At 43.7% G+C, this 26,391-nt stretch overlaps 1 protein-coding gene and 1 long non-coding RNA gene across 2 annotated transcripts; one reads left to right on the forward strand and one right to left on the reverse strand.

Moving 5' to 3' along the window:
- Window positions 1-856: 856 nt before the first annotated feature.
- On the reverse strand, window positions 857-22,668 carry LOC109552927 (uncharacterized). The gene is made up of 3 exons (XR_002179836.3): window positions 22,556-22,668; window positions 3,840-4,248; window positions 857-912 (listed from the first exon to the last, which is right to left on the reverse strand). It is a non-coding gene; the product is annotated as an uncharacterized lncRNA (long non-coding RNA).
- A 901-nt stretch (window positions 22,669-23,569) lies between these two features.
- Window positions 23,570-24,061, forward strand: CREG1 (cellular repressor of E1A stimulated genes 1). Its single transcript, XM_033855491.2, has one exon. The coding sequence runs from the start codon at window positions 23,651-23,653 to the stop codon at window positions 24,044-24,046; it is 396 nt and encodes a 131-aa protein (XP_033711382.1). The 5' UTR covers window positions 23,570-23,650; the 3' UTR covers window positions 24,047-24,061.
- Window positions 24,062-26,391: the final 2,330 nt, after the last annotated feature.

The raw sequence follows: 26,391 nt of genomic DNA on the forward strand, positions 1-26,391 counted from the left end.
ACCCTATATCTAGGTATATCATTTTTAAACTACAGAAAATCAAAGATAAGGAAAAATCCTGAAAGAAGCCAGACAAAAAAGCAACTTACTATATAGGAGCAAAAATAAGAATTACATCTGACTTCTCTTCAGAAACCAGGCAAGCAAGAAAAGAGTGGAGTGAAATAGTTAAAGTATTGAGAGAAAAAACACCACCAACCTAGAATTCTGTAAATTCTATGAAAATATCCTTCAGAAGTGAAGGAGAAATAAAGACTTTCTCAAACAAACAAAAATTGAAGGAATTTGTTGCCAGTAGAGCTGTCTTGCAAGAAATGTTAAAGAAGTTCTTTATAGAGAAGGAAAGTAATATAGGTCAGAATCTTGGATTTACATAAAGTAAGCAGGAACACTGAACAAAGGAATAAGTGAAGGTAAAATAGAAACTTATTTTTCTTATTCTTAATTGATCTAACAGATAAGTTCAAAATAATAATAATAACAGTGCATTCGATTATGCATACTAATATATATTATATGTATGCTTATGTATACTTATATATAAGTGAAATGAATGACAGCAATGCTACAAGGGATGGGAGGGAGGAACGAGAATTATTTACATAGTCTTACCATTCAACCCATAATCACACTCCTTGGTATTTCCCCCAAAAGATGAAAACTTTTATCCATACAAAAACCTGCACACAGATATTTATAGCAGCTATATTGACAACTGCCAAAACTTGGAAGCAACCAAGATTTTCTTCAGTAGGTAAATGGATAAACAAATTACGGCACATCCAGACAGTAGAATATTATTCAGGGCTAGGAAAGAAATGAGCTATCTATAGAATAGATGGACAACAAGCTCCTACCGTAAAGCACCTCAAGGAGACGGTGGGCCAGAGGCTGATGAGAGCACGGTGGCATCTGCAAACAGAAAAACAGAAAGGCGGAGAACAATGTCAATACCTGTACAGCAGAAATTAACACAACATTGTAAATCAACTATACTTCAATTAAAACAAAAAAAGAAATGAGCTATCAAGCCACGAAAAGACATGGGGGAAACTTAAATGCATACTGCTAAGTGAAAGAAGCCAATCCAAAAAGGCTACATACTGTATGATTCAAACGATATGAAATTCTGGGAAAGGCAAAACTAGTGAGACAGTAAAAAGATCAGTGGTTGCCAGGGGTTGGGGGGCAGGGGCGAGGGGGGCATGAACAGATGGAGCCCAGGATTTTGAGGGCAGTGAAAGAACTCTGTAGAATACCGTAATGACAGTTACATGTTATTATATATTTGTCCAAACCCAAAGAATGTGCAACACCAACAGACATAAGAAGACTCTGGTCTTTGGGTAATTATGATGTGCCAGTGTAGGTTCATCGACTGTAACGAAGGTCCCACTTTCGTGAGGGATGTTGATGATACGGGAGGCTATGCATGTGTGGCAGTGACAAGTATAGGGGAATCTCTGTACCTTGCACTCAGTCTTGCTGTGAAACTAAAGCTCCTCTAAAAAGATAAAGTTTTAATAACAATAAAAAAGGGTTTACCCCCATTATAGAGTTGACAGATAATTTTTTTTTTTTTTTTGGCTGCGTTGGGTCTTCGTTGCTGCACACTGGCTTTTCTCTAGTTGTGGCAAGCGGGGACTACTCTTCGTTGCAGTGTGTGGGTTTCTCATTGTGGTGGCTTCTCTTGTTGTGGAGCATGGGCTCTAGGAGCGTGGCTTCAGTAGTTGTGGCACGAGGGCTCAGTAGTTGGAGCTCGCGGGCCCTAGAGCGCAAGTTCAGTAGTTGTGGTGCACGGGCTTAGTTGCTCCGCAGCATGTGGGATTTTCCCGGACCAGGGCTCGAACCCGTGTCTCCTGCATTGGCAGGTGGATTCTTAACCACTGCCCCACCAAGGAAGCCCCCTATAATTTTTTTTAAGTGGATCATTAGGAGACTGAGAGCAGCCACCACAATAAAAAGTTAGAAATCTCTTTTTCAGTTTTCAGACCTGAGCCAGTTTTCAGTTCTAGAAACCGTTAATTGAGGAGAGGTTGAATCCCTAGGGGGAAGGCCTAATAACCATGGCAAGTTACAAGGTTAAATGGGAACGATCCCTGTAGTCTTTCCCTGGACAAAAATAAGAGCTATTTAGTCAGGCAACTATGGACTGAGAAAAGGGTAGTATCCAAACATTCTGAGGACACGGGGTCCAAGTTGATATTGATACCTGGAAACCTAAAGCATTATCGTGGCCTTCCGTTAGAGTAGGGGTGAGTGAGGACTGGGTAATCAGTGGTCCTGGCCTCAGTCCAACTCACAGCTGGTCTCTTGAGGGCCACAGACTGTCCCAGTGGTCATTTCCCCATCCTCAGTAATATAATTTGAAATGGACACTGAGGGTTGGCAGAAACCCCACATTGGCCTGTTCATGGAGAGGTGTCATAGTGGAGATGGCCCAAATCAAACCCCTGAAACTGTCCCCCCCACCCCATCCAAATAGTAAATCAAAAACAATATCACATCCTGGAGGAAGATAGCAGGGATTCATGCCATCTTTAAAAACCTAAAGGATGTGGGTTGGCGGTCACTAACATATGTCTATTTAATTTATCACTCTGGCTTGAGATAGACCTTGGAGGATAACAGTGGAGTGAGGCAGCCTTTACCAAGTCATACCCTCAACTGTAGCTGCTGTGCCATATGAGCTATCTTTGCTACAGTGAATTAACACTAATTTGTAGATTGTATGTGGCCATTGGATGTGGATTCCTTTCTAGCCCTATCAGAATGGAGAATCTGAAACAGTTCTCATTCATGTGGCATAGTCAACAGTATATACTCTTGCTGCTATAAAACATTCCCTCCTTATGTTATAATATAGTACAGAGGGACCTAGACTTTCTGGCCATGCTGGATGGTCATCTCATTGGTCTACCTTATTAATGACATAGTGTTATTCAGACTATGAGAAAGAAATAGCGAATACATTGGAAGAATTCTTAACACACATGAGCCCTACTTTCTGACACTACCCTGATGAGTGTGAGGTGTGGAGTTGTTATGGCCTGGTAAGGGTGCGAAGGCTCCCCACTTGCTTTTGCTGGCATGGGTAGAGCCTTAGTTTTTCTGTGGCATTTGGCTGAGGTAAAGTGATTGTTATCTAAACGTTTTCTGTCTTGCTAGAATGTTCCTTTCATGGTCTTTAACTAAAGAGAACAGATATTTGTTGGGGCTGTTTTGGGTCAATGCCCATTTGTGTTTCCAGGTTACCAGTTTCTTGAGCTCCAAGTCGGAGATATATGAGACAGAAAAGAAAACTTGGGAAAATAATAATTAAAAAAAGAAAACTCAGGGAACCCACCACTGTGTTGTTCCTCAGGTCCCATGGTCTCCAACTAGTCATACACCTTTACTCCACCTATCAGACTCTTCTTATGTCTGAGTTTTTAGTTGTACATAGTGGCAGGAATAGGGAAAATTAATATTTCATCTTCTGGAAAGTGGAAGTCCATATTTCATTCACAGAAATGAGATCTCCTATAACATAGCATTGGACCATGAGGGTCACTTTACAGCACAGGAGATGCAGAAGTGAGCCCATGACCAAAGGATTCACTGATCCTTCACATACAAGAACACTCAGAAAATGCCATCCTGATAGAACAAAGGAATGCCCTCCTGAAGGCACAGCTGAGGTGCTATGCTGGAGTTGATATCATGTGAAGATGGGGTGCTATCCTCCTGGATGGAGTATATACTCCCAATCACCAATCATTACCCACTGCAGTGTCCCCAGCAGGTGGACTACTTGGGTCTGGAGATCATGGAGTAAGAATAAGAGAGGTCTCACTTACCACAATCCCAAGTGGTCCACTTTGGAAACTTGTGCTTCCTGCTCCACAGTTCTGGACTCTGCAGATTTAGAGGTTCTGGCTCTCCCAGAGGGTGAATATTTCCGCCCATCTTCTTGAATTTTTTCATGCTGAGAAACCAGCAGGAAAAGACCCTGATCTTTAGGAGAAGATGAGTCTGCTGTTATGCAATGATGGCAAAAAAGATCGTGGACGGCATGCCGGTGATCCTCTTAGACGTCACTTGGTTCTCCCTTGCCCAATTTTGCTGATAAATGGGCAAATGCAGCAGGCATGGCCTAAGAAGGACATTATAATCAGGGACTCAGACCGCTCAGGGATAAGGGTCTAGGTTACTCCACCATGTATGCCACCTGGACCAGCAAAGATGCTCACGAAGGGTCAGAGGAATCTAGAAGAGACAGTACAAGAAGGAAATTATAAGTAGCAGTTGAGACCAGTTGTAGCAGTGAGTTCTATCATTTGTTCCCACTAATCATCCTCTTCTAAGTTTTCCCCAGGTAGAAAGGCTCACTAGAAAAATCCTCAGAGAGGGACTTCCTGGTGGCACAGTGGTTAAGAATCCACCTGCCAATGCAGGGGACACGGGTTTGAGCCCTGGCTTGGGAAGATCTCACATGCCGCGGAGCAACTAAGCCTGTGCACCACAACTACTGAGCCTGATCTCTAGAGCCCGCAAGCCACAACTACTGAGCCCGCAAGCCACAACTTCTGAGCCTGCAAGCCACAACTACTGAGCCCATGTGCCACAACTACTGAAGCCCACGCGCCTAGAGCCCCTGCTCCGCAACAAGAGAAGCCACTGCAATGAGAAGCCCACACACCGCAACAAAGAGTAGCCCCTGCTAGCAGCAACTAGAGAAAGCCTGCACGCAGCAACAAAGACCCAACGCAGCCAAAAAAAGAAAATCCTCAAAGAACTGCTTCCAAAGTTTATACAAAGTAGGTAGATTCAAGTGGCAAAGGGGTGGACTTTGGTGGATGCACTGTGTGCTGCCCAGATCCCTCCTCCCCCACCCCGGATGAAGCCCTCATTTCCCCAGCTGCTGAGAGGGTTGACAGCTGACAGCCTGTGTCTGAGTACTGCTTCCAAGATTGCCTTCAGCAGAGAGCTGCATCATCCACCGTCCTGTTCCCATATCTAATGACAAGTTGATATGGGTGGCTGTAAAGGCCTGGACAGTCAGGACAATCTGGGAGGCCATCCCAGGTCCGGAGCTCTCCATGGGATCGCCTGAGTGTTTCGTTGTGACTGTATCACACTCCACTTCTCCTTCTGCCCAACCCTGCTTTCTTTACTCCCCATACGTGTTGATTCCCGCGTCGCTCCCAATAACCTTATTGCATGCAAATGTTTGTTTCGGAATCTGCTTCCTGGGAAACCGGACCTGAGACACCTCCACCACACACACAAACAGAGGCTGCCCTGCCTGTGAACTGCCTTGCCCACAGGCTGTTCTCTGGACCTGGGGAGTACCGCCAGTCACAAGACGATATCTGGAGGCTCAGAGGTTACACTGAAACACTGCGGAGGAAGGAGTCACTGAAGTTCTTGTGAGGAAGGACCTAGGAGGAAGGAAGTACACAAGAAAAGGGAGATGGATATAAATTCAAAGTTTCCACCAAGTTTGGGGCCTGAATCAGCTGCCTGAGAGAGAGGGGTTGCAAGGAATAAAAAGAGGCAAGCCAGGCTTCCCTGATGGCGCAGTGGTTGAGAGTCCGCCTGCCGATGCAGGGGACATGGGTTCGTGCCCTGGTCCGGGAGGATCCCACATGCCGTGGAGCGGCTGGGCCCGTGAGCCATGGCTGCTGAGCCTGCGCGTCTGGAGCCTGTGCTCCGCAACGGGAGAGGCTACAACACTGAGAGGCCCGCGTACCGCAAAAAAAAAAAAAAAAAGAGGCAAGCCAACTTCATCAACTCCCAAAGTCAAGGCATGGGAGGGTCTAAAGCAAGTGGTGCAAGGGCCGCTAAACGGGCTATTGGCTCCTGTGTAGAGAATATCCTAGCGGCTTGGTGCCACTGCTGCCTCTCAGGCCGTGCAGGGGTGGGGGACCGTGAGGCAGCCAGCCTTGAAGCCCTGAGCCACCACTCCTGTCCCTCGCCTTCCCTGTTCTCTGAACTGACAATCAGTGTTTTGTGTCCAGCCCCAGAGTGACAGCTTAACCTCATACCCTCCACCTTGTTCCTCTTTTTACGACAGAGTCAAGCCTTGATGACTTTCTCCTCCTCCACCCGTCAAACTTAGATGGAATCTAAGTTGAGAAGATTCTTAGCTACAGAACTGGCATGATCTGACTGGGAGGCTGTCGAGCCTATTTTGAACCTTCAGAATACTGAAAAACATATTTTTGCTCTGGTTGTGCCCAGATATAGAAGAATTAATACTATTTCCAAGGGTTCACAGATCAAGCAGGAACCCAAGGACTCAGGGGAAGAAAACTACCAGTGAGACATTCTTATCTATTCCAGTATGACCTTATTAACTAATTGCATCTGCAATGACCCTATTTCCAAATCAAGTCACATTGTGAAGTACTGGGGGTTAGAACTCCAAGATATGAATTTTTTTTTTTGCACGGGGAGGGACACAATATTCAGTGAGGACTGTCCTTTTCCTGAACCCCTGGTAAAAAGAATAGAAGTATGCTTGGGATGAAATGAGGGGTCAGGATGGCAGGAAATCTAAAGCTGTTTCAGACACATCTGGATGATAGCTCTTTGGGAGTAAGTAAAAAAGAAGAGCTCAAATGTGTTATTAAATACAAATTAAGCAGCAGACGTGTTGGATGATCACAAAACCTGATAAAAAGTCATATCTTCAGAAGACATTATCCTCTAAGTAAGTACTGGCAGCTAGCACCATACCTAAGCTTATGGAAGCAAAATATTTGTTTGATCAAGTCCAGAGGGCTATAACCTACACAGTAAGGGAATGCACTCATTAGAATTTTTGTCTATGCTCTGCCTTTGGTATACACTTATGTCACAGAAATGTCCTCACACCACATTGGCCTAGAGAGTAAATGTAGTATAATAACAACTAATGTTTATCAAGTGCTGATTTTGCACCAGGTGATTTTCTAAGAAATTTATCTGTGTATTTCATTCCCACAACAACTCTAGTATTGCCGTTTTATAGATGAAGAAATTGAAGGTACAGAGAGGTTATGCAGCTAGGAAGTGGCAGCATGAACAACAAAAGAAAAAATAGATAAATTGGACTTCCTCAAAACTAAAAACTTTTGTATATCAAAGGACATTATTAAGAAGGCGAAAAGACAATATATAGAATGGGAGAAAATATTTGCAAATCATATATCTGATAAGGGTCTAGTATTCAGAATATATAAAGAACTCTTACATCCCAACAACAAAAAGAAAAACAACATAATTTTTTAAGTTAAATAGGAAAGGAGGAGCAGGCAGAGGCCACTAAGATGTGCCCAAAATAGTGGAAAGCCAAGGAGAGCAAAATCGGGGGGTCAAAGGGAGAGACTGTTTTGAGAAGAATGAAGTGGTCAGGTGTATTGAATACTTCTGAGAAATGACGTGTCCATTGGATTTAGTAGCATGGGAATAGTTGTCAACCTTCCCACTGAAGGGTGGGGATGAAATCAGAGTCACTAATTTGGAGAGTGGGAATTTGATTTCTTCACCCTCTTGACTTCCACTTCACTGCAGGGTTGTCCTAGATTCTGTTCTCCTGACTTATCTTGGTACCCAGTGCCATCAGTGCTGCCCAATGCAGCCCCTATGCAACACCGCTGCTGAAGATTTTGCCAGTGACAACAAAATATATACTTCCTTTCCACCACCTCAGCTACTGATGTTGCTTCTTGCTTCCCCTTATGCTCAAGTTTTCATGTCTGGAGAAAGCAGATTTGGGGACAGTAGGATTGAATTGCTAGGAAGATTTTCCACTATTCATTCCTCATTTCTTCCCTGGATGACTTAATGTCCCTCCCTCTTCTTAAAAGATAACAGACACTATTCCCAGATTGGACATGGAAGCTATGGACAATTTTGTCTGTGGTCCAAGGGTTTGGTTGACCAGGGAACACATTCAACTTTATTTTCCACTCCCTGGTGCTAGGGCAAAGGCCACCACTCATACAAAGTCCCCATCAGTGGAGAGATGATTTACAATCAGCTCTCCAGGGGGAAAAAAGTATCCCTGATTTATGCCAATTTCCATGGTGTAAATACTTCCAACACGGGCAATTTCAAGCTGCTGCAAGGTCATTGAACTCAGAGATAAGAGATGTGTAGAATCAGCTCTTACAGGTTGGTATAAAACTGACTCAAACACCAATGCACCCCTTCCTAACTTTAAACTTCTTCCTGGAAACTGGTCATCTTCTTTCTCCTAATTTATTCCTTCCAGAATTTATCAACAGATTTTGTTTAAGAAGTGTGCTTGCCACATAGGAGCTGCTCAATAAGTATTTGTGGAATGAATGAAAGAATAAATGGAATCATTGTTGGTTGCTTCACTGACCTCAGGTCTACAGTGAAGGAAAAGTAGTTGGTTTAAAAGGCACCCTGAATTAGGAAGGGCACTACACTTGAAGTCAGAAAATCTAGGTTCAAGACCTGGCTCTGTCCTGTAATATCTGTCTCCCTTAGGGAAAGTCCCTTAATGGCTCCGGGCTTCATTTGGATCATCTGTAAAATGAGGCTAAGAAGAACCTGCTGCATAGAGTTGTTGTAAGGATCAAATACAATAATATATAGTAAAAATTCTAGGGGCTTCCCCTGTGGCGCAGTGGTTGAGAGTCTGCCTGCTGATGCAGGGGACACGGGTTCGTGCCCCGGTCTGGGAAGATCCCACATGCCGCAGAGCGGCTGGGCCCGTGAACCATGGCCGCTGAGCCTGCGCGTCCGGAGCCTGTGCTCCGCAACGGGAGAGGCCACAACAGTGAGAGGCCCGCGTACCACAAAAAAAAAAAAAAAAAAATTCTATGGTGCTATTTTATTGGCATCACTGCACAGCAGAATCTGAAATTTATAAAAGCTATGAATCAGTTCATAAGGACACTCATCAGAAAGTAAAGTTTAATAAATGGAACTATAAATACAGGGTAGTGAGCACAGGCATTGGGTCAGACAGATGTGGGTTTGAAAACAGATTCTACCACTTATTTGCTCTGTGACCTGAGGAAATCACATCAATAAAATGGAGATAATTAATACCTACTCCACAGGGTTTTGGCAAGAATTATAATTAGACAGTATATGAGTCAACATAGACTAAGTTATGCTATGAATTCAACCAATAAAAGGTCATTGTTATGTCCCAATCATAATACATGTTCACTGTGTTCACTGCAGATGACCTTGGGGTCGTGGGGATATGCTCTACAATGCTTCAGGGTCCAGGTGGACAGAGCAGCCACAATCTGGAACATTATCAACTGCCTAGGTAGAGGGAAAGTGGGTCTTGCACCAGTATGGAGATGATACACATCATTTCCACATGTATCTCCTTGGCCAGAACTAGTCACATACCCCCCCTAACCCCAATTCGGTCAGGAACTACAGTCCTCCCTGAAATACTGCAGACAGCCTGAAATATTGAGTGGACAGCAAAATGTATACCACAGATGGAATAGATGATAACCCTTGGCCCACTTAAATGTTCCTTCCCACCCTCCTCCTTTCTAGGTATGAAGGAATAAAATGATTTCAACCAAAAAGCTTGAAATTTATTCGATCAGCATACATTGTGTAACTACTAAAGAGTTTCCCTTTGCAGTTTTATGAATGTGAAGGAGGGAGAAAGAAAAAAAAAAAAAAAACCCTGCTAGTTTAAAAATAGGCCCCAGAATTTCTTTAGAAAAAGAAGTGTATTTTATTTAACACAATGCTTAGAAAGCCATTTTACTGGGGGAAAACAGCCTCACAGCAGGGTGGCTGGGCTAGGAAAAGACCTCAAGCTAAATTACTGTCCATATTAAAAAAAAAAGAATTTAAAGTTTCTTGAAGCAGCCTGGGAAACTTTCTAGAAAAGAGATTCGAATATTCAATTTAAAATAATCTGCTGTGGTACATAGCAAAGTAAATCCACCCCCAAATCTTCAACAAAAACCTGCTACACTTTGGGTAGTGTTTGTTATGAGGTGGAGGATTAAGAGAAAGTGTTTGTTGGGTTAATTTAGGACAAAAAGAAGAGAAAGCTTCAAGCTACATCAATAATTTATCGGACAACTATTACAAGAAACACAACCCCCTGAGGATTCTCAATTATTCTGTGAGGAAATGCTGAGTTTCCCAGCCCAGTAAATAGATATTTTAATTTAAATATTAAAGGGGAAAGTAGTCCCACTAAGATGAAGGAGATGGGGCTCTCCAGGCTGCTGTTATCAGATTAAAAAAAAAAATAGTATAGGGACTTCCCTGATGGCTCAGAATCCTCCTGAGAATCCTCCTGCCAATGCAGGGGACACGGGTTCGAGCCCTGGTCCAGGAAGATCCCACATGTTGTGGAGCAACTAAGCCCGCGAGCCACAACTACTGAGCCCGCGTGCCACAACTACTGAAGCCCGTGTGCCTAGAGCCCGTGCTCCGCAACAAGAGAAGCCACCGCAGTGAGAAGCCCGCGCACCGCAATGAAGAGTAGGCCCTGCTCGCCCCCACTAGAGAAAGCCGAAGCGCAGCAACGAAGACTCACAGCCAAAAATAAATAAATTAATTGATTAAAAAAATTTGCATTATAAATTCCATTATGGGTATGAGAAAAATCATAGACCGGAACACACTATACAAAACAATTCCATGCTCCTTAAGTAATTATAAATCAGAGCATATTCTTTCTTTCCTCACACCCTCCGTGGCTACTCACTGCACTTAATGTACGCACTGCTTCACGTGGCCTGCTGGTCCCACCTGAGCGGTTCCCTGCCTGCCTCTCAAACCACAGCTGCTGCCCTCATTCACCCTGCTCCAGCCACATGTCTCCTTTCTGTTCCCCAAACATCTCAAGTCTTTTCCACCTCAGGGGCTTTACACTTGCTCCTCTTTCCTCCAAGAACTTACTTCTGTGAGCTCTTCATGAGCCAGCTTCTTCTCAGCCTTCACAACTAGTAAAGATAACTTCACAGAGACTCTTCCTGACCACCCCATCCAACATAACCATTTCCAGCCATCACTACGGCATTTATTAAGTGCCATGTGCCCATCACTACCATTTCTAGCACCATCACTCTGCTTTACTGTCTTCCTAGCACTTGCAACAATAAATAATCACCTTAGTCCATTCCCTTTGCTAGAATGGAAACTCCCAAGAGAGGAGGACTATCTTGGTCCATTTGGCTGTTATAACAAAATACCAGTTTTTAAGACTGGGTGGCTTAAAAACAAGAGAAATTTATTGCTCACATTTCTGGAGGCTGGAAGTCCAAGATCAGGGTACCAGCATGGTCAGGTAAGAGCCCTCTTCTGGGTCAGACTTCTGTGTCCTCACATAGTAGAAGGGGCAAAGGAGCTCGCTCTGTGAGATCTCTTTTCCAAGAGCACTAATCCTATCCACGAAGGCGCCACCCTCATGATCTAATCACCTCCCAAAGAACCATCACCCCCCAACCCCCCGCCACCTTCTAACACAGGGTATTAGGATTCCAACATATAAATGAGAAACCAAAGCCCTCTACAGACAGACTGCATTCAGAGCCTTCACACTGAACTGTTGAGGACACATTGCAAACAGGCAGCCTGGTGCTGGAGTGTAGTTTCTCAGGGTACAGATTTGAGAGGATGCCCTCTCCCATGGTGTTGCCCTAAGCTGTGATCACTCTGTGCACCTGTGAAACTGAGCTCCCAAAGTAACAGTTCCTTAGTTACAGAACCCTCTCAGTGTAATCAACATGGCAAATATTTATTAAGTGCCATGTGCCCAGCACTATTCTAAGCACTTTTATATGTATTACAGGCCCTCAATCTCATATCCTCATTTTGAAAATCCAAAACCTCTGAAAACAGGAAGATTTTGTAAGTCACTTGACAGCAAACCTTACCTCTGGGAGGTTCTTCATGGTTTTTATCCAACTTCCTTACTGCAAATGTCCCTGTGTGTCACATAGAATTCCAGATGTTGTGGAAGGAAGACTTTGTGGTTCCAAAACCTTCCTGAGTGATAGGAGCATCTTTTGTTATAATATTTGATTTAGTCCCTGACTTTTCTACCTTGACCTCCAGGAGGGGAGAGAGACTGGAGACTGAGCTAATCCCCGATGGCCAATGGTTTAATCAATCATGCCTATGGCGTGAAATCTCCATAAGAATCCTAAACAACAAGGTTCATTCAGAGTTCCCAAACTCCACAGGGACAGAAGCTCCTATGCTCCAGCCCTAGTCCTTGCCTATGTACCTCTTCACCTGGTTGTTCATCTCTATCCTTTATTATATTACTTATAATAAACTAGTAAACATAAGTGTTCTCCTGAGGCCTGTGAGCTGCTGTAGCAAATTATCAAACTTGAGGAGGGGGTCATGGAAACCCCCAATTTGTAGCCAAGTTGGAAAGAAGTGTGGGTAACCTGGGGACCTACTACTTGTGATGAGCATCTAAACTTCTAAAGGAGGGCTGTAGTCTTATGGGACTGAGTGCCTAACCTCTAGGGTCTGAGCAAGCTCTGGGTAGTTGGTGTCAGGATTGAATTGTAGGACACCCATTTGGTGCCAGAGAGTTGAGGTGGTTGTGGGAAACCTATACAGACACATTTGATGTCAAAAGTGTTGTGAATAGAAGAAAGGTTTTTTTTTCAGCCATTGACAATAATTTAAGGACTTTTTTTTTTGAGGATTATTTAGAATAAATAAAAAGCTGGAATGACTTTTTATTGAAAGTAAAAAGAGAAGTGCTTACAGCAAAGGAAACCATAAACAAAACAAACAGACAACTCTCAGAAAGGGAGAAAATATTTGCAAATGAAGCAACTGACAAGGGATTAATATCCAAAATATATACAAACAGCTCATGCAGCTCAATATCAAAACAGCAAACAACCCAATCAAAAAATGGGTGGAAGAGCTAAAGAGACATTTCTTTGAAGAAGACATACAGATGGCCAAAAAGCATGTGAAAAGATACTCAACATCACTAATTATTAGAGAAATGCAAACCAAAACTACAATGAGGTATCACCTCACACCAGTCAGAATGGCCAACATCAGAAAATCTACTAACAATAAATGCTGGAGAGGGTGTGGAAAAAGGGAACCCTCCTACACCATTGGTGGGAATGTAAATTGGTACAGCCACTATGGAGAACAGTATGGAGTTTCCTTAAAAAAACTAAAAATAGAATTACCATATGACCCAGCAATCCCACTCCTGGGCATATACCTGGAGAAAACCATAATTTGAAAAGATACATGCACCCCAATGTCCATTGCAGCACTATTTACAATAGCCAGGACATGGAAGCAACCTAAACGTCCATCAACAGAGGAATGGATAAAGAAGATGTGGCACATATATACAATGGAATATTACTCAGCCATTAAAAAGAACAAAATAATGCCATTTGCAGCGACATAGATGGACCTAGAGATTGTCATACTGAGTGAAGTAAGTCAGACACAGAAAGACAAATATCATGTGATATCGATTATATGTGGAACCTTAAAAAAAGGGTACAAATGAACTTACTTATAAAACAGAAGTAGAATCACAGATATAGAAAACAAACTTATGGTTACCAGGGGATAAGGTGGGCGAGGGATAAATTGGGAGTTTGGGATTGACATATATACACTACTATATATAAAATCAATAACTAAATAGAACCTGCTCTATAGCAGAGGGAACTCTACTCAGTATTCTGTAATGGCCTATATGGGAAAAGAATATAAATAAAAGAGCGGATATATATATATATATATATATATAAAACTGATTCACTTTGCTGTACACCTGAAACTAACACAACATTGTAAATCAAGTATACTCCAATAAACATTAAAAAAAAGAGAGAGAGAGAGAGAGAGAAGTGCTTAAGGAGGCTAAAGGCTCTGGCCAAGTCCTCAAGGTCTGACAGGGAGGCCAAGGCAGCCTTTTCCCACTGCAGGGCTCCCCTGGCTACGCATCTATGGGGAAGGGCTCCCACTAACAAACCTGCTTTAACTCTCAACAAATCCTCTCAGGACTTCATGGGTAAACATGGGTAAATATTTTTAAAAGCTGGAATGTCACAAAAAATTTAAGTGGATCCCTTCTCAAAAGGGAAAAAAAAACCTCAGGAAGAGTTCCATAAATCTTTATTTTACTGCACCCTCTTCACAGAACCCAGTTCTGTTCTACTTCAACAAAAACAAAAAATAACGCAGGAGGCTACAAATAAGAGTTTATTTGGAGTCTTAAGAATTGTAATTTGGGAGGCATAGATTCAGGTAACTCTGAAAGAGTGTTCTGAGGAAGAGAAAGCATCAGGGACTTACAAAGAAGAAAAGCCACCAGGCCGTTAAGAGTTGCCTGGAGAGAACTGTGATTGACTCTGACTGCAGTCAGGAAATATTTGTCCTTCAGGAATAACAAGTTGTTTTAGTGTAGGGGGTCCCATAAGTAGATAGACTATCACAAATTATTTTAGGGTAAGGGTCCAATAAGTATCTTGAGTTTCTGGCAGGTGTTCTGGATGACATCATCAGGTCAAAAGGTCAGATTCCATCCAGGCTGAGACATGCATAAGTCACACTTTCTTGCTCCATTTTAGAGAGCTCTCTTAGCAACACCGACTCCATTTTGATTTTTCTTTCATACTACAGACAATCTAGTCCTCTCACATTCATCACACCTAAGCTTATTATGACCCTACATTCCACTTGGATTTCAGGAAATGTAATTTTGTTTGACAGGAGGCAGATACATGGCATGTGGAGGTAAATTAACCCCCTTTCATGGTGCTGGCTCCAATGCCCTGGAGGGGCTGTGGGTTATGGAAATAACTGCTAGGAAAGCAAAGGGATGCTCGGGAACAAAGAACACATGCAGAGCTGGCTCCCAGCCTCAGCCCAAGAGAAACATGCCTGACTTCCTAAAACATAATAGACAGAACTGCAGGGAACTCATTTCAATGCTTCATGTGCCAGATCCTTCTTAATAAGATGCTGACGTTTCTTGAAGAAATCAACTTCAATTATGATTTTAAAAATATTAACCAATGGCATCCTCAAAGAAACTCATCAATGTTGGAGGTATATGCTATTTTGTTTTTATAAATTTATTTATTTATTTTTGGCTGCGTCGGGTCTTCATTGCTGCGCACAGGCTTTCTCTAGTTGCGGTGAGTGGGGGCTACTCTTCTTTGTGGTGTGTGAGCTTCTCCTTGCGGTAGCTTCTCTTGTTGCGGAGCACGGGCTCTAGGGGTGCAGGCTTCAGTAGTTGTGGCACGCAGGCTCAGTAGTTGTGGCGCACGGGCTTAGTTGCTCCGCGGCATGTGGGATCTTCCTGGACCACCAGGGCTCGAACCCATGTCCCCTGCACTGGCTGGCGGATTCTTAACCACTGCACCACCAGGGAAGCCCCCATAAGGCAAATTTTTAAAGGACTTTTAATTAATTCTAGTTACTGTATCTGGTATTCTAGCAGTCACCCAGGTGACTAACACTGCCTTCAGTCACAATTTAACCTCCAAAACTAAATCATCCCCCATGTTATGAAAGCCTGTGATTATTGGAAATAAGGCACACGATCTAGTAAATGTGGCTTTTCTACTCTGCAAAATATCCTTACATTAAACATATAAATATTCATCAAACACTGGTTTAAGTAATGGTGTGTATGGAGCGAGATCTAAATGACATAAGGCTCTATATGCAAGCCACGTAATATCTTGACAATTCACCTCTATCTGTCACAACTTAGCTTTCATTTCCCTTCTTGCTTTTAGGAAAAACTATTAACAAAAAGCTAGGCCAGGGACTTCCCTGGTGGTCCAGTGGGTAAGACTCTGAGCTCCCAATGCAGGGGGCCCGTGTTCCATCCTGGTGGAGGAACTAGATCTGGCATGCAGGCTGAAACTAAGAATTCCACATGCTGCAATTAAAAAAAAAAAAGATCCCACATGCTGCAACGAAGATCTGGCGTGTTGCAGCTAAGAACTGGCACAGCCAAAATAAATAAATAAATAGATATTAAAAAAAACAAAAAGCCAAGCCATCCCTATCACCCCACATCTTGCCATGTCACTCCTGCACCTTTTTTTGGGCGCACAGCATGTGGGATCCTAGGTATGTGGGATCTAGTTCCCCAACCAGGGATCGAATCCGTGCCTTCTGCAGTAGAAGCACCGAGTCTTAACCACTGGACTGCCAGGGAAGTCCCAACTCCTGCACTTTTTTGATAAGTGAAGATTTTGACTCCGAGCCTAAGCCTCTCAGAGGTTGTGGAGAAGAAACAAGAGGAACCTAGGAATAGCTGTTCTGAATTCAGTGCATTGCCTGCCACTTTAAGACCTCGGACCACAGTCAACTTCTCATTCACCGCAAACTAGCTAGCCAATGATTTTTCCTTCTTTCCAGTGAAAGCTTTACCTACATAGGTAGCTTCTGTTTGCCTGGGAGATAAAACAGGTCACGTTAACATTGAACTCTAGCTCTATGGCCCTCATCTCTACTCAACACAGTGGGACCTCTATTGCTCTCCAAGCTTGTCCTATCACTGAGATGTCTCTCACAGGCTCAAAACAAATGAGCTCAACCTCCAGTGCCTGCTGAAGCCACCTCTGCCTGCACTGCTGCATAAGGGCCCTTCTTCTGTTGTCAGAACCATTAGTCCAGCCACTTTCAGGGGGCACCACTGTGTTAAGCACTGCAGATCTGCACCAGCCCACAGCTGCTCCACTGTTGCCAAACATTATTGCCACCATATGCACTTCATGTGGTCTTGTTTTTTTTAGTCACTTCTTCCCCTTTCCATCGTGTTCCATTTTTAGACTAAGGCATGAGACCAGGGGAAAGCACAGAGCTGGTCTGGAGAACAAATATAAATTGTAGATGCTTTTCTGAATTCATAACTGAACACTAAAGTTATGTAACTGCGCCAATCCCAAATACCCATCTTTCTCACCTCTTAGTATTTGTGTTCTATCTTAATCACCTCTCTTTGAGTGATGGGATGCCACTCCAAGATTATAAAAAAAAAAGGTATAAAAAGACTCTGGCTTCTATCTTGCTGGCCTTCTTTCTCCCTCATTTAGTTGCTTCAAGAGAAGCCAATTGCCATGGTGTGAGCTGCCCTATGGAGGGGCCCATGTGGCAAGGAATGGAGGGAGGCTTCCAGCCAGCAGCCAGCAAGAAACTGAGGCCCTCAATCCAACAACACACAAAGGACTGAATCCTACCAACAACCATGTGAGAGAGCTTAGAAGTGGATCCGTTCCCAGTAGATCCCTGGGTTGACTACAGCCCTTGGCGTGATCCATTTCCCCTACACAGCTGAACATGCCTGTCTCCCACCAATGGTTCTTCACACTCCCTTCAACTACAGCTGCCTTCCCAACACATCATGTCTCCATGCCCATGTACATTCTAGGTCCTCTGTGTAAAACTCTTCCCTTCCTTCTCTCTCTCCCACCTTCGCATTGTCTGCCAATCTTCTACCTATCCTTCAATTTTCAACTCAAGAACTGTCTCTGATATGAAGCCTTTCCTTGAGGGTAGGCCTAGGTTCCTTCTTCTGTGTTTCCTTTGCCCCTTGTATAGTCCTCCATATAGCACTAATGACATTGAATTATAATTTTTCTATTTGCTTACCTGCTAATTAACTAGGAAGAAATTTTCCTTAAGGGCAGGGACAATGTCTATTAATATTTGGTTTCTCAGCACCTATCACTGTGCTCCCAGGGCTTGGCTAGCACTCAATGTATACTTGTGAAATGCATAAATTTAATACACAAATGCATACATAGTGAAAATTTTGGCATCTGGCAGGCAAAGTGGACATATATCTTGTTATAGGTACTCTTTTATTTGTACTCCTTAAATTATTATGATAATGATGTGAAAGTCTGGCTTTTAGTGTAAATTCTAATTTAATAATTTTCTTCAGACTCACCAATAACTTCCTTTTCCTATTAATATTAGTAAATCATTGAAATACTAGGAAGATTTCTAAAGCTTAGTTGATGTGTTTTTGATTTAAAACACTTAATTCAAAAGATATTAGATAATATGTCTTTTTATGTACCAAGCACTACCCAGGCAGGTGGAAAACATGTCCTGTAGACTGACAGGAGTCAAGAATTATTTCCAAAACATCTGGAAAACCATTGTTAGTCAAATGTAAGTATGCATGAAAGAGTGAAATACAAAACTTAAGGTAGTCAACAAAAGGGTAGCTTTGTATTACTATTTTTTTAAAGGTATTTTTTAAAAAAATTATTTATTTTATTTATTTTTGGCTACATTGGGTCTCTGTTGCTGTGCACGGGCTTCCTCTACTTACGGTGAGCAGGGGCTACTCTTCGTTGTGGTGTGCGGGCTTCTCATTGTGGCGGCTTCTCTTGTTGCCGAGCACGGGCTCTAGGTGCCCGGGCTTCAGGAGTTGTGGCTCGTGGGCTTAGCTGCTCTGCGGCATGTGGGATCTTCCCAGGATAGGGCTCGAACCCGTGTCCTCTGCATTGGCAGGCAGATTCTTAACCACTGCACCACCAGGGAAGCCCTGTATTACTATGTTTTAAAGTCTGGGAACATTTGATTAAAGTGAGGGTGGATGATAAGAAGTGTGAAGGAAAGGACATCTGATTAATGAAAAATAATATGCATGGGCATTTTCTCCCTGAAAGTAGGTGTAGGCTATGAAACTTCTCAGTAGCTACTTGAGGAATTCCCAGACATTTTGTAAAGTTATTTTTTCAGAAGGCATGTTTTTTTAAACAGAGGCCACAGTGGAAAGCATTCAATTTCAAAAAGAGATTAAATGAAGCAATCTACAGATTTGCAGCATAGAAAGTAGGAACAGAAAGAGTGGAACAAAAGCTAACAATCACTAAGATAACAACTAGAAATTACTGAGCATTTACTATGTCCCAGGCGCTATGTTGGGTATTTTACATTATTATCTCATTTAACTGCCACAAAATCCAATGAGGTAGGAGGTATTATTTTCTTCTTTTTAATGACGGGGAACTCATCCTATCACAGTCATGCTTAAGTGGCTGACTCCAAAGCTAGCTCTCTTCACATGTCACTAAGCAACCTACTATTTGAATCATGTATACTGCAAAGCAGAAAGTTCCTGAGCTATTGCAGACAGCCTGAGAACATTCTACGGTTGGTAAAACTGTTCTCATACAATTCATTTTGTCAATAGCACGTAATGGATGCCTGCTGGATGTCTGGCATTGCACTCAGCGCTGGGATATGGAGATAACGTAGCCACAGCTCCTGAACTAGATGAAACTTGGGCTGGTAGCGACCCAGACAAATAAACAAGGGTAACACCATGTAAAAGGGTGCGTTCCTCACCAGGATCGAACCCAGATGTAAGGAGAAGACGACCATTTCCCGATGGGTCTGTGGGAGATGGGGATCAGTTCAGGCTGTTCAAATATGGACAGAAAGTCCAGATGAGAAGCAGTGGGATTTGGATGGTTGATCCAGCCACTCCTGGCTAAGGGCTTTTCCCAATTCTCCAATGTGGAGGGTTTGCTAAGAGCTGAAGCGCCTGTTGCTATTCTTGAACGTCTCCATTCAGTTGTCCTAATTGGCTAAATATTGATTTTATAAGGCTCTATGTGCAAAGAATTCTGTCAGATATTACTCATTAACTCAGTCATTCGATAAATATTTATTGAGTGCCTACTCTGCACTGCGGATATGGAAGTGGACAAGACAGACGACATTCCTCCTTTCCTGGAGCTTACGTTCTGGCAAGGGAGACAATGAACAAATACCTAACTAAATAAATATGGTTGTTGCAGAGTGTGATGATCGCTGGTTGTTGGGAGGGGAAAATTTCCCCCTTCCTCTCTTGGTTTTTTTAGCTGGTCAAATAACTAAAATGACATAAGGCAGATTAACCGGAGAAAAACAAATTTAATTAAGGACTGTGGGGAATCCACATACCATGAAAGATTCCAAAGACAGTCAGGCTAAATGAGATCTATATGTCATTCCAGACTAAAGAGAAAGGGGTAGAAGTCTGGGACTTCAAAGGGAAAGAAAGCAATTTAGAGGAAGATGAAAAACAGCAAACGTTTGGTAAACAAATGTTTTCTGCACCATACAGAAACAATAGGTTGCAGAGAGGAATTTTAACAAACAGACTTTGCTGGGTTCTGTGAAAGGAAAATAAAAATGGAGTAGGTATTGCTAAGAGAGCTCTCTAAAATGGAGCCAGGAGGCTACTAAAGAAGCATGACTTATGCACATCTCAGCTGGGATGGAATCTGACCTTTTGACGTGATGAAGTCATCCAGACATCCACAACACCTGCCAAATACTCAAAATATTAATTGGATCCTTACCCTAAAATAACTTGTGAGAGTCTGTCTATTTGTTGGACCCCTACCCTAAAACAACCTGTGATTCCTTATGGACAAATATTTTCTGACTGCAGTCAAAGTCATCACAATTCTCACCCAGCTACTTTTAACAACCTTGTGGCTTTCTGGGTTTTTTTGGCTTTAACAACCGCTGACTCTTTCTTTTTCTCAGAACACTCTTTCAGGGTTACCCAAATCTGTGTCTCCTGAATTGCAATTCTTAAGACCCCAAATAAACTCTTACCTTCTTTGCAGCCTCCTGCATTACTTTGTGGTTGACAGCTCTTCCCTGTCTAAAACAACTAGTTCATGTTATACTATAGTTATCTATGGTGATAGCTCCCTTCCTGGAACAGGTCCTCTACTACTTTTAGGCAGTTAGGGGGAAGGTCAAAGGTTCTTCCCAAGTCTTTGGGCCTTGGTTGTTTTCAGCTCCAAATAATCCACATGCTTATAGCACTTGAAATCCTGGGCATTGAATTTCAATACAGCTGTCATCACTGCAGAGAACAGAGTAAAGAAATAGGACAGAAACAGGATGTCCTACAGAATATTCAGAGGGCTCTTAAACTTAGCCAATTTTCTCTCAAAAAAGGATGATAGCTCCATCTTCTCAGCAAAGGCTCTAAATAGTAATGAATCAAATGAATGAATCTTGGCATTGTAACTCCTTTGAATTATCTCATGTTGTTCTTAGTTATGCAGTTAAAAGGCATTTAAAAAATCTTAGATTGGATGATGCGATCATACCAGAACTTCTTGAAGGGACCAAAGAAGCACCAACATTGTTTACTAGGACGAAAATGCCTCATGAATAAACAGAAATCTCCAAAAAAAAAAAAAAAATTCACATGCCAAAGTGGTACATCTTGGGGCAACTTATTCTGAACTACTGCACTATGAAAGAAATAAACAGGGCTGTCCAATGGAGAATAACAAAGGAAGACCTCTTAGAAAGAGTGGTCAGGGAGGCACCCTTAAGAAGTGACATCTGAGTGGAGATCTGGATGTGAATGAGGTAGCCATGCCCTCAGCTGAGGGAGGAGCATTTTGTGCAGACTTAACAGCCAGTGCAAAGACAGACACTGAGGGGAGGTGCTTAAAACTGGAGGTTTGTAGACCTTATTCTCATGCTCAGATGCATAAGACCAAGTTCTAGGCACCTGTGCTGTAATGGGGCTGTAATAGAGCTTACTGTTATTTCATAGACTAGCGATAGTGGTATAGCAATAAACAAAAAAGATTTTGTAGTCCTCTTGCAAAAAAAGTATTCATGTTCTAAAACTTACAAAAGGCCCCTGTTTTGCATGTTAACAGAAAAACAGAGAAGAGAACCAAAAGAGGTATCAGATATCATCTAATCCAACTCATTTTAGAATCGAAAACAGTGGTCCAAAGAGGTGAGATGGAAGTCCCACGTTCACATGACTTGATAGTGGCAGAGCTGAGATTAGAACTCCAAATTTGAAACTCCATATGCTTTTTCCCTTAACAGGTTAGGGATGAAATATTTGTAACTGGCAGGCACTCAAATGATTTGTATTAAATATTTTTTTTGAAAATGATAAACCTGATTTTCCTCCTCTCAGATTTCTCCCACTTAGTTTTCCATCTAGCTCGAAGCTCTCCCAAATTCAGTTGTTAAAAAGGAAACCAACTTTGACTAAGGTGCTCACCCCCTTACCTGAATGTGCAAGCAGTGTGTGTAACACCCTTTGGCCACCAGAGGGAACTGAAGGCTGCTACTCAGAGTAAAAGTTCTTGTTTCTGTACCCAAGTTCTGATGGGGGTAGCCTGAGAATCTTCCTGAGAATATGGGGAGGCGGAGTTGGAGGCAGGAAATGGAGGCGGGGCTTCGGCTCGCACACCTGTGGCCCCCACCTGCTCATGGCCCAGGGCAGCTGAGGGAAGTTACCTCACCTTTGTTGAACATCTCAGCTCAGAGAGCCAGGTCCCCCAGAGCCAGAGCTGACAAACTCCTGCACCAGCACCACCACGCAGCATTTATAACAACGATGAAAATGGGGGTTTGAGGCCAGGCCAAAAAGATGCGGACTCACCCTGAGGAGATGTGACCGAAGCTTATAATTATAAAGACGGCAGATTAGGTGATATGAGCTTACTTACCAATTCCCAGAGTATCAGAAAGAGGAAGCACCCCTGAAGAGACTGAAGAGACCTTTTTAGGAGGAACAAAGGGAAATGCCACTTACATGGGGTGAGAGGTCAGCAAGGGCAAGACATTTGTGAAACCACTGCCTCCACGCCTGATGACTTAGGCCCATAACTGGCTTCCATGAGTTCAAATTCGTGCCTGGTGCTAACGCATATAGGCTGAATCTAAAAAAAAAAAAAAAAAAAAAATGTTCTGAAGAACCTAGGGGCAGGACAGGAATAAAGACGCAGACGTAGAGAATGGACTTGAGGACACGGGGAGGGGGAATGGTAAGCTGGGACGAAGTGAGACAGTAGCATGGACATATACACACTACCAAATGTAAAATAGCTAGTGGGAAGCAGCCACAAAGCACAGGGAGATCAGCTCGGTGCTTTGTGACCGCCTAGAGGGGTGGGATAGGGAGGGTGGGAGGGAGGGAGACGCAAGAGGGAGGGGATATGGGGATATATGTATACCTATAGCTGATTCACTTTGTTATACAGCAGAAACTAATACGACATTGTAAAGCAATTATACTCCAATAAAGATGTTAAAAAACAAACAAATTCGTGCATGGAATCCTGATAATCCCTGAGTGTCTCTGTCTGAGAGACTCCTGGGCCAGGAGTAGTTTATAAGGTGTTAAATTTGGGGGCTTCTATCTGTCCCACTGAGACCCTTCCTGCTCTTCGCTGCGGATATTGAAGTAAACGCATACGTGGAAAACGCAGCATTTCCTCTCAGATGCCAGGTAGTCATATCCAAAGGTATTGAAGGAAGGCGTACGGGTGAAGAGACTGGTCCTTTCCTAGTAGTATGACTTAGACAACTGCTTAATTTCTCTAAGCCTTCGTTTTTCCATCCGTCAAACAAAACAAATCCCATTTAGGACGATTTCCCAATCCTGTCAGCGGCAGGGCGGAACGATAAGAAGGTGAATCAACAGTCGGGTCCCAGCAGGCTGAGGAGCAGGCCTAGGGACACGCCCCCCCGCCCACCACTCCCGTACTTCGATTGGTTCTCTTCGGAGGGGCGGGACTGGCTTGCCCGCGGTGGGCGGGGCCGGTAGCGCTGGGCGAGGCCCGTAACGCTTGGCTAGCCTTGGGCCTCCTAGGTCATAGGGCTCCGGACTCTCGAAGGGGTCACCGCCATGGCCGGGCGTGCCCGCGGGTCCGCGCGTGCAGTTCTCGCTTTCCTGCTGGTGCCTGCACTGGTGGCTCTGCTGGTGGCGCCGGCGCGGGGCCGGGGTGGCCGGGGCCACGGGGACTGGGGCGCCGCCGAGCAGCTGCCGCCCCGCGAGAACGCGGCGCTGGTGGCTCGCTTCGTGACGAACGTCTGCGACTGGGGCGCGCTGGCCACCATCTCCACTCAGGAGGGGGTGCGCGGCCGCCCCTTCGCCGACGTCTTATCGCTCAGCGACGGGCCCCCGGCCAAGGGCAGCGGCGTGCCCTACTTCTACCTGAGCCCGATGCAGCAGTCGGTGGGCAACCTGAAGGTGAGCGGGCGGGGCCGTGTGGCTCCGCGGGCCGGAGCGCGAGCCTTTTGACTATAGCTTGAATTCTGCTTGCGAAGGAGAGCCAGCCTCGTAGAGTTAAGAATTTGAACCCAGCCCAAACCCCTGCCTCTTCTCTCCCGCGCTGGCCGGGCTGACATTGCAGTTTTCCAGTTGTTGGGCAACTAAATACCAGGAATTTCAGACACGCCCTCGCCACCGCGCCACTCACTTGGGGCGAATTCTTTACCAGCACCTGGAGGACTTCTCAGCCCTGAGTCGTCTTGGGGCACGGTGTCTCATTAACTGGGCTCTAATATTAAAAGTTTTACCGGGTGTAGAGGCTGTTGGGTAGTTTAGCACTTTGTATAAGTGGCTTCGGGATTTCTCTTTGACACCGCTTCTTTTGAGCTAAGGATTTTCCCTTCAGCAGCATGAAGCGAACAGACAACCTCGTGAATGATTATTGCAGTCTTTAGGCCTCGTGTGCACATGAGCTTCCCTAACACAGGTCATAGAGTGGTGGCCCATGAGCTGATCAGGCCCACAGACTGGTTTTCTTTGGCCCACGCAGAGTTCTGTTTCGTTTTTAATAAATCTGAATTAATTATCAACATTCAAAAATGGAGATTGCAACTAAACGTCTAAATTTCTAACTTCTTGAAACATTGGAAGCTCTGTGGCACTGGGGGCCTGCATTCTTTGAGCAGAACCAGAAGCAGCTGCCTCCTTAGCCAAGACACATACAGCCCCATTCACCATTTGCTTATTCCCAGCCCACTCCGCTCCACTCCCTTAGACATTTGCTCAGAGCAAGCTCATTCCACTCCCACCAGTGCTGTTCAAACTTGGCTGCAAATACAGTCACCTGGGAAGACTTTTAAAGACGCAATTCCAAGACATTTTACTAAAAACACATTTTATAAAAAAAAAAACAAAACACCCCAAATCCCTCCCTGATGCTTCTAATATTGGGGGAGGGCAGTGAGAACCACTGCTATACATGAATATATTTAAACTTTTGCTGATACTATCTTCCTCGTTTTAGGAAATGTGGAAACTCAAACTCAGAGGTGCAGAGACTCACTTGTGACTAGTTAGCTAATGGCTGTCAGGTGGAACTTGAGCTCAGGTCTTTGACATCTCTAGAAAAAGACAGTGGTGAGGCACTTGCCCAGGATTTCAGGTTCGTGATTGCAGTGAAAAGGCATGGCCACATCAGAATTAGTCTGACTCTGATGCCATCAATTAACCAGTCAAAGCTGGTTTCTGCTTTCTACTTTTCCCCTCCTTCTGACCTCTGTCTTCTTCCTGTCTGCTCTTGTGTACCCTACCCACCAGATTTACATGAACAAAATACCACTCAGCATTGCCGTCTGCCCAGAAACCTTTAACAACATCTGGCTGCCTAGAGCTGCATAGGATTCACCTGGGTGTTTGTTAAAAATGCAGATACCTGGGCTGGGAATGGAGCCCAGAAATCAGCATTTTAACAAGCTCTCCAGGTAAGTGGTTCTTGGAAAGCCCTGACAGATGCCAGCCTATAAAATACAATCTTGGCTCCTTAGCTTGGAGGTGAACCACCCTTACTACCCCCAGCCCCTGACCTCCCCCCACCTTGTCCCCAACCCCCTTCCCTCAGGAAACCTTTCTTTCAAGCAAATTGGGTTTTCACTACTCCCAGTTGTGTCTTACACTTTCCCAGTTCTGTGTTTTTGCAGTTACCATTCCCTTTACCTTTAATACGTCTTCCCACTTTTGTGCTGATTTGACTATCTTATAAGGCTTTCTAGTGTTTCCGTATCACTCCAGGCTGTGCTGACATCGTCTTACTCTGAACTTCAAATACACTTAACTTGGCAATTACTTGGCAATTGGTACCATTCACTTGGCAATTAGTTATGTGCTGCTTTTTGACCTCTTCTGTGTCTTTGTGCTGCATTTTAAAAATTTTATTTATGTCTGACTTTTCAACCAGATTATAAACTTACAGAGAAGGGAAAGACCTTATCTGAGTCTCCCCCTCCCCTATTTTTGGTCTCCTATAGTGCCTTACCTAATAGTTTGTCGACAGCGAATACTTGGCCTAATGATTCCAAAGAGATCTCTTTATGACTCACTGTTTTGATGGGTCACTGTGAGATGGCACAATTCCCCACACAAGACACTTGGGGTTTAAAACACTAAATACAGCATGTGAATTTTATTGTAATCTGTCAACAATGCCTTTTATGAAGCTGATTTCTGAATAAGAAAGAGTTAGAAATTTTGCTTGCATCACATTTTTAATCTAAGAATTCTCTTATTGCTAGAACAGGAATGAGCAGCTTCTCCAATTTTGAAATCACATGACAGTTTCTGCTAGCACAAGATAACCAAGAAGCATGATTCAGCTACTT

This window comes from Tursiops truncatus, chromosome 1 (genome assembly GCF_011762595.2).
Source record: "Tursiops truncatus isolate mTurTru1 chromosome 1, mTurTru1.mat.Y, whole genome shotgun sequence".
Classification (NCBI taxonomy): domain Eukaryota; kingdom Metazoa; phylum Chordata; class Mammalia; order Artiodactyla; family Delphinidae; genus Tursiops; species Tursiops truncatus.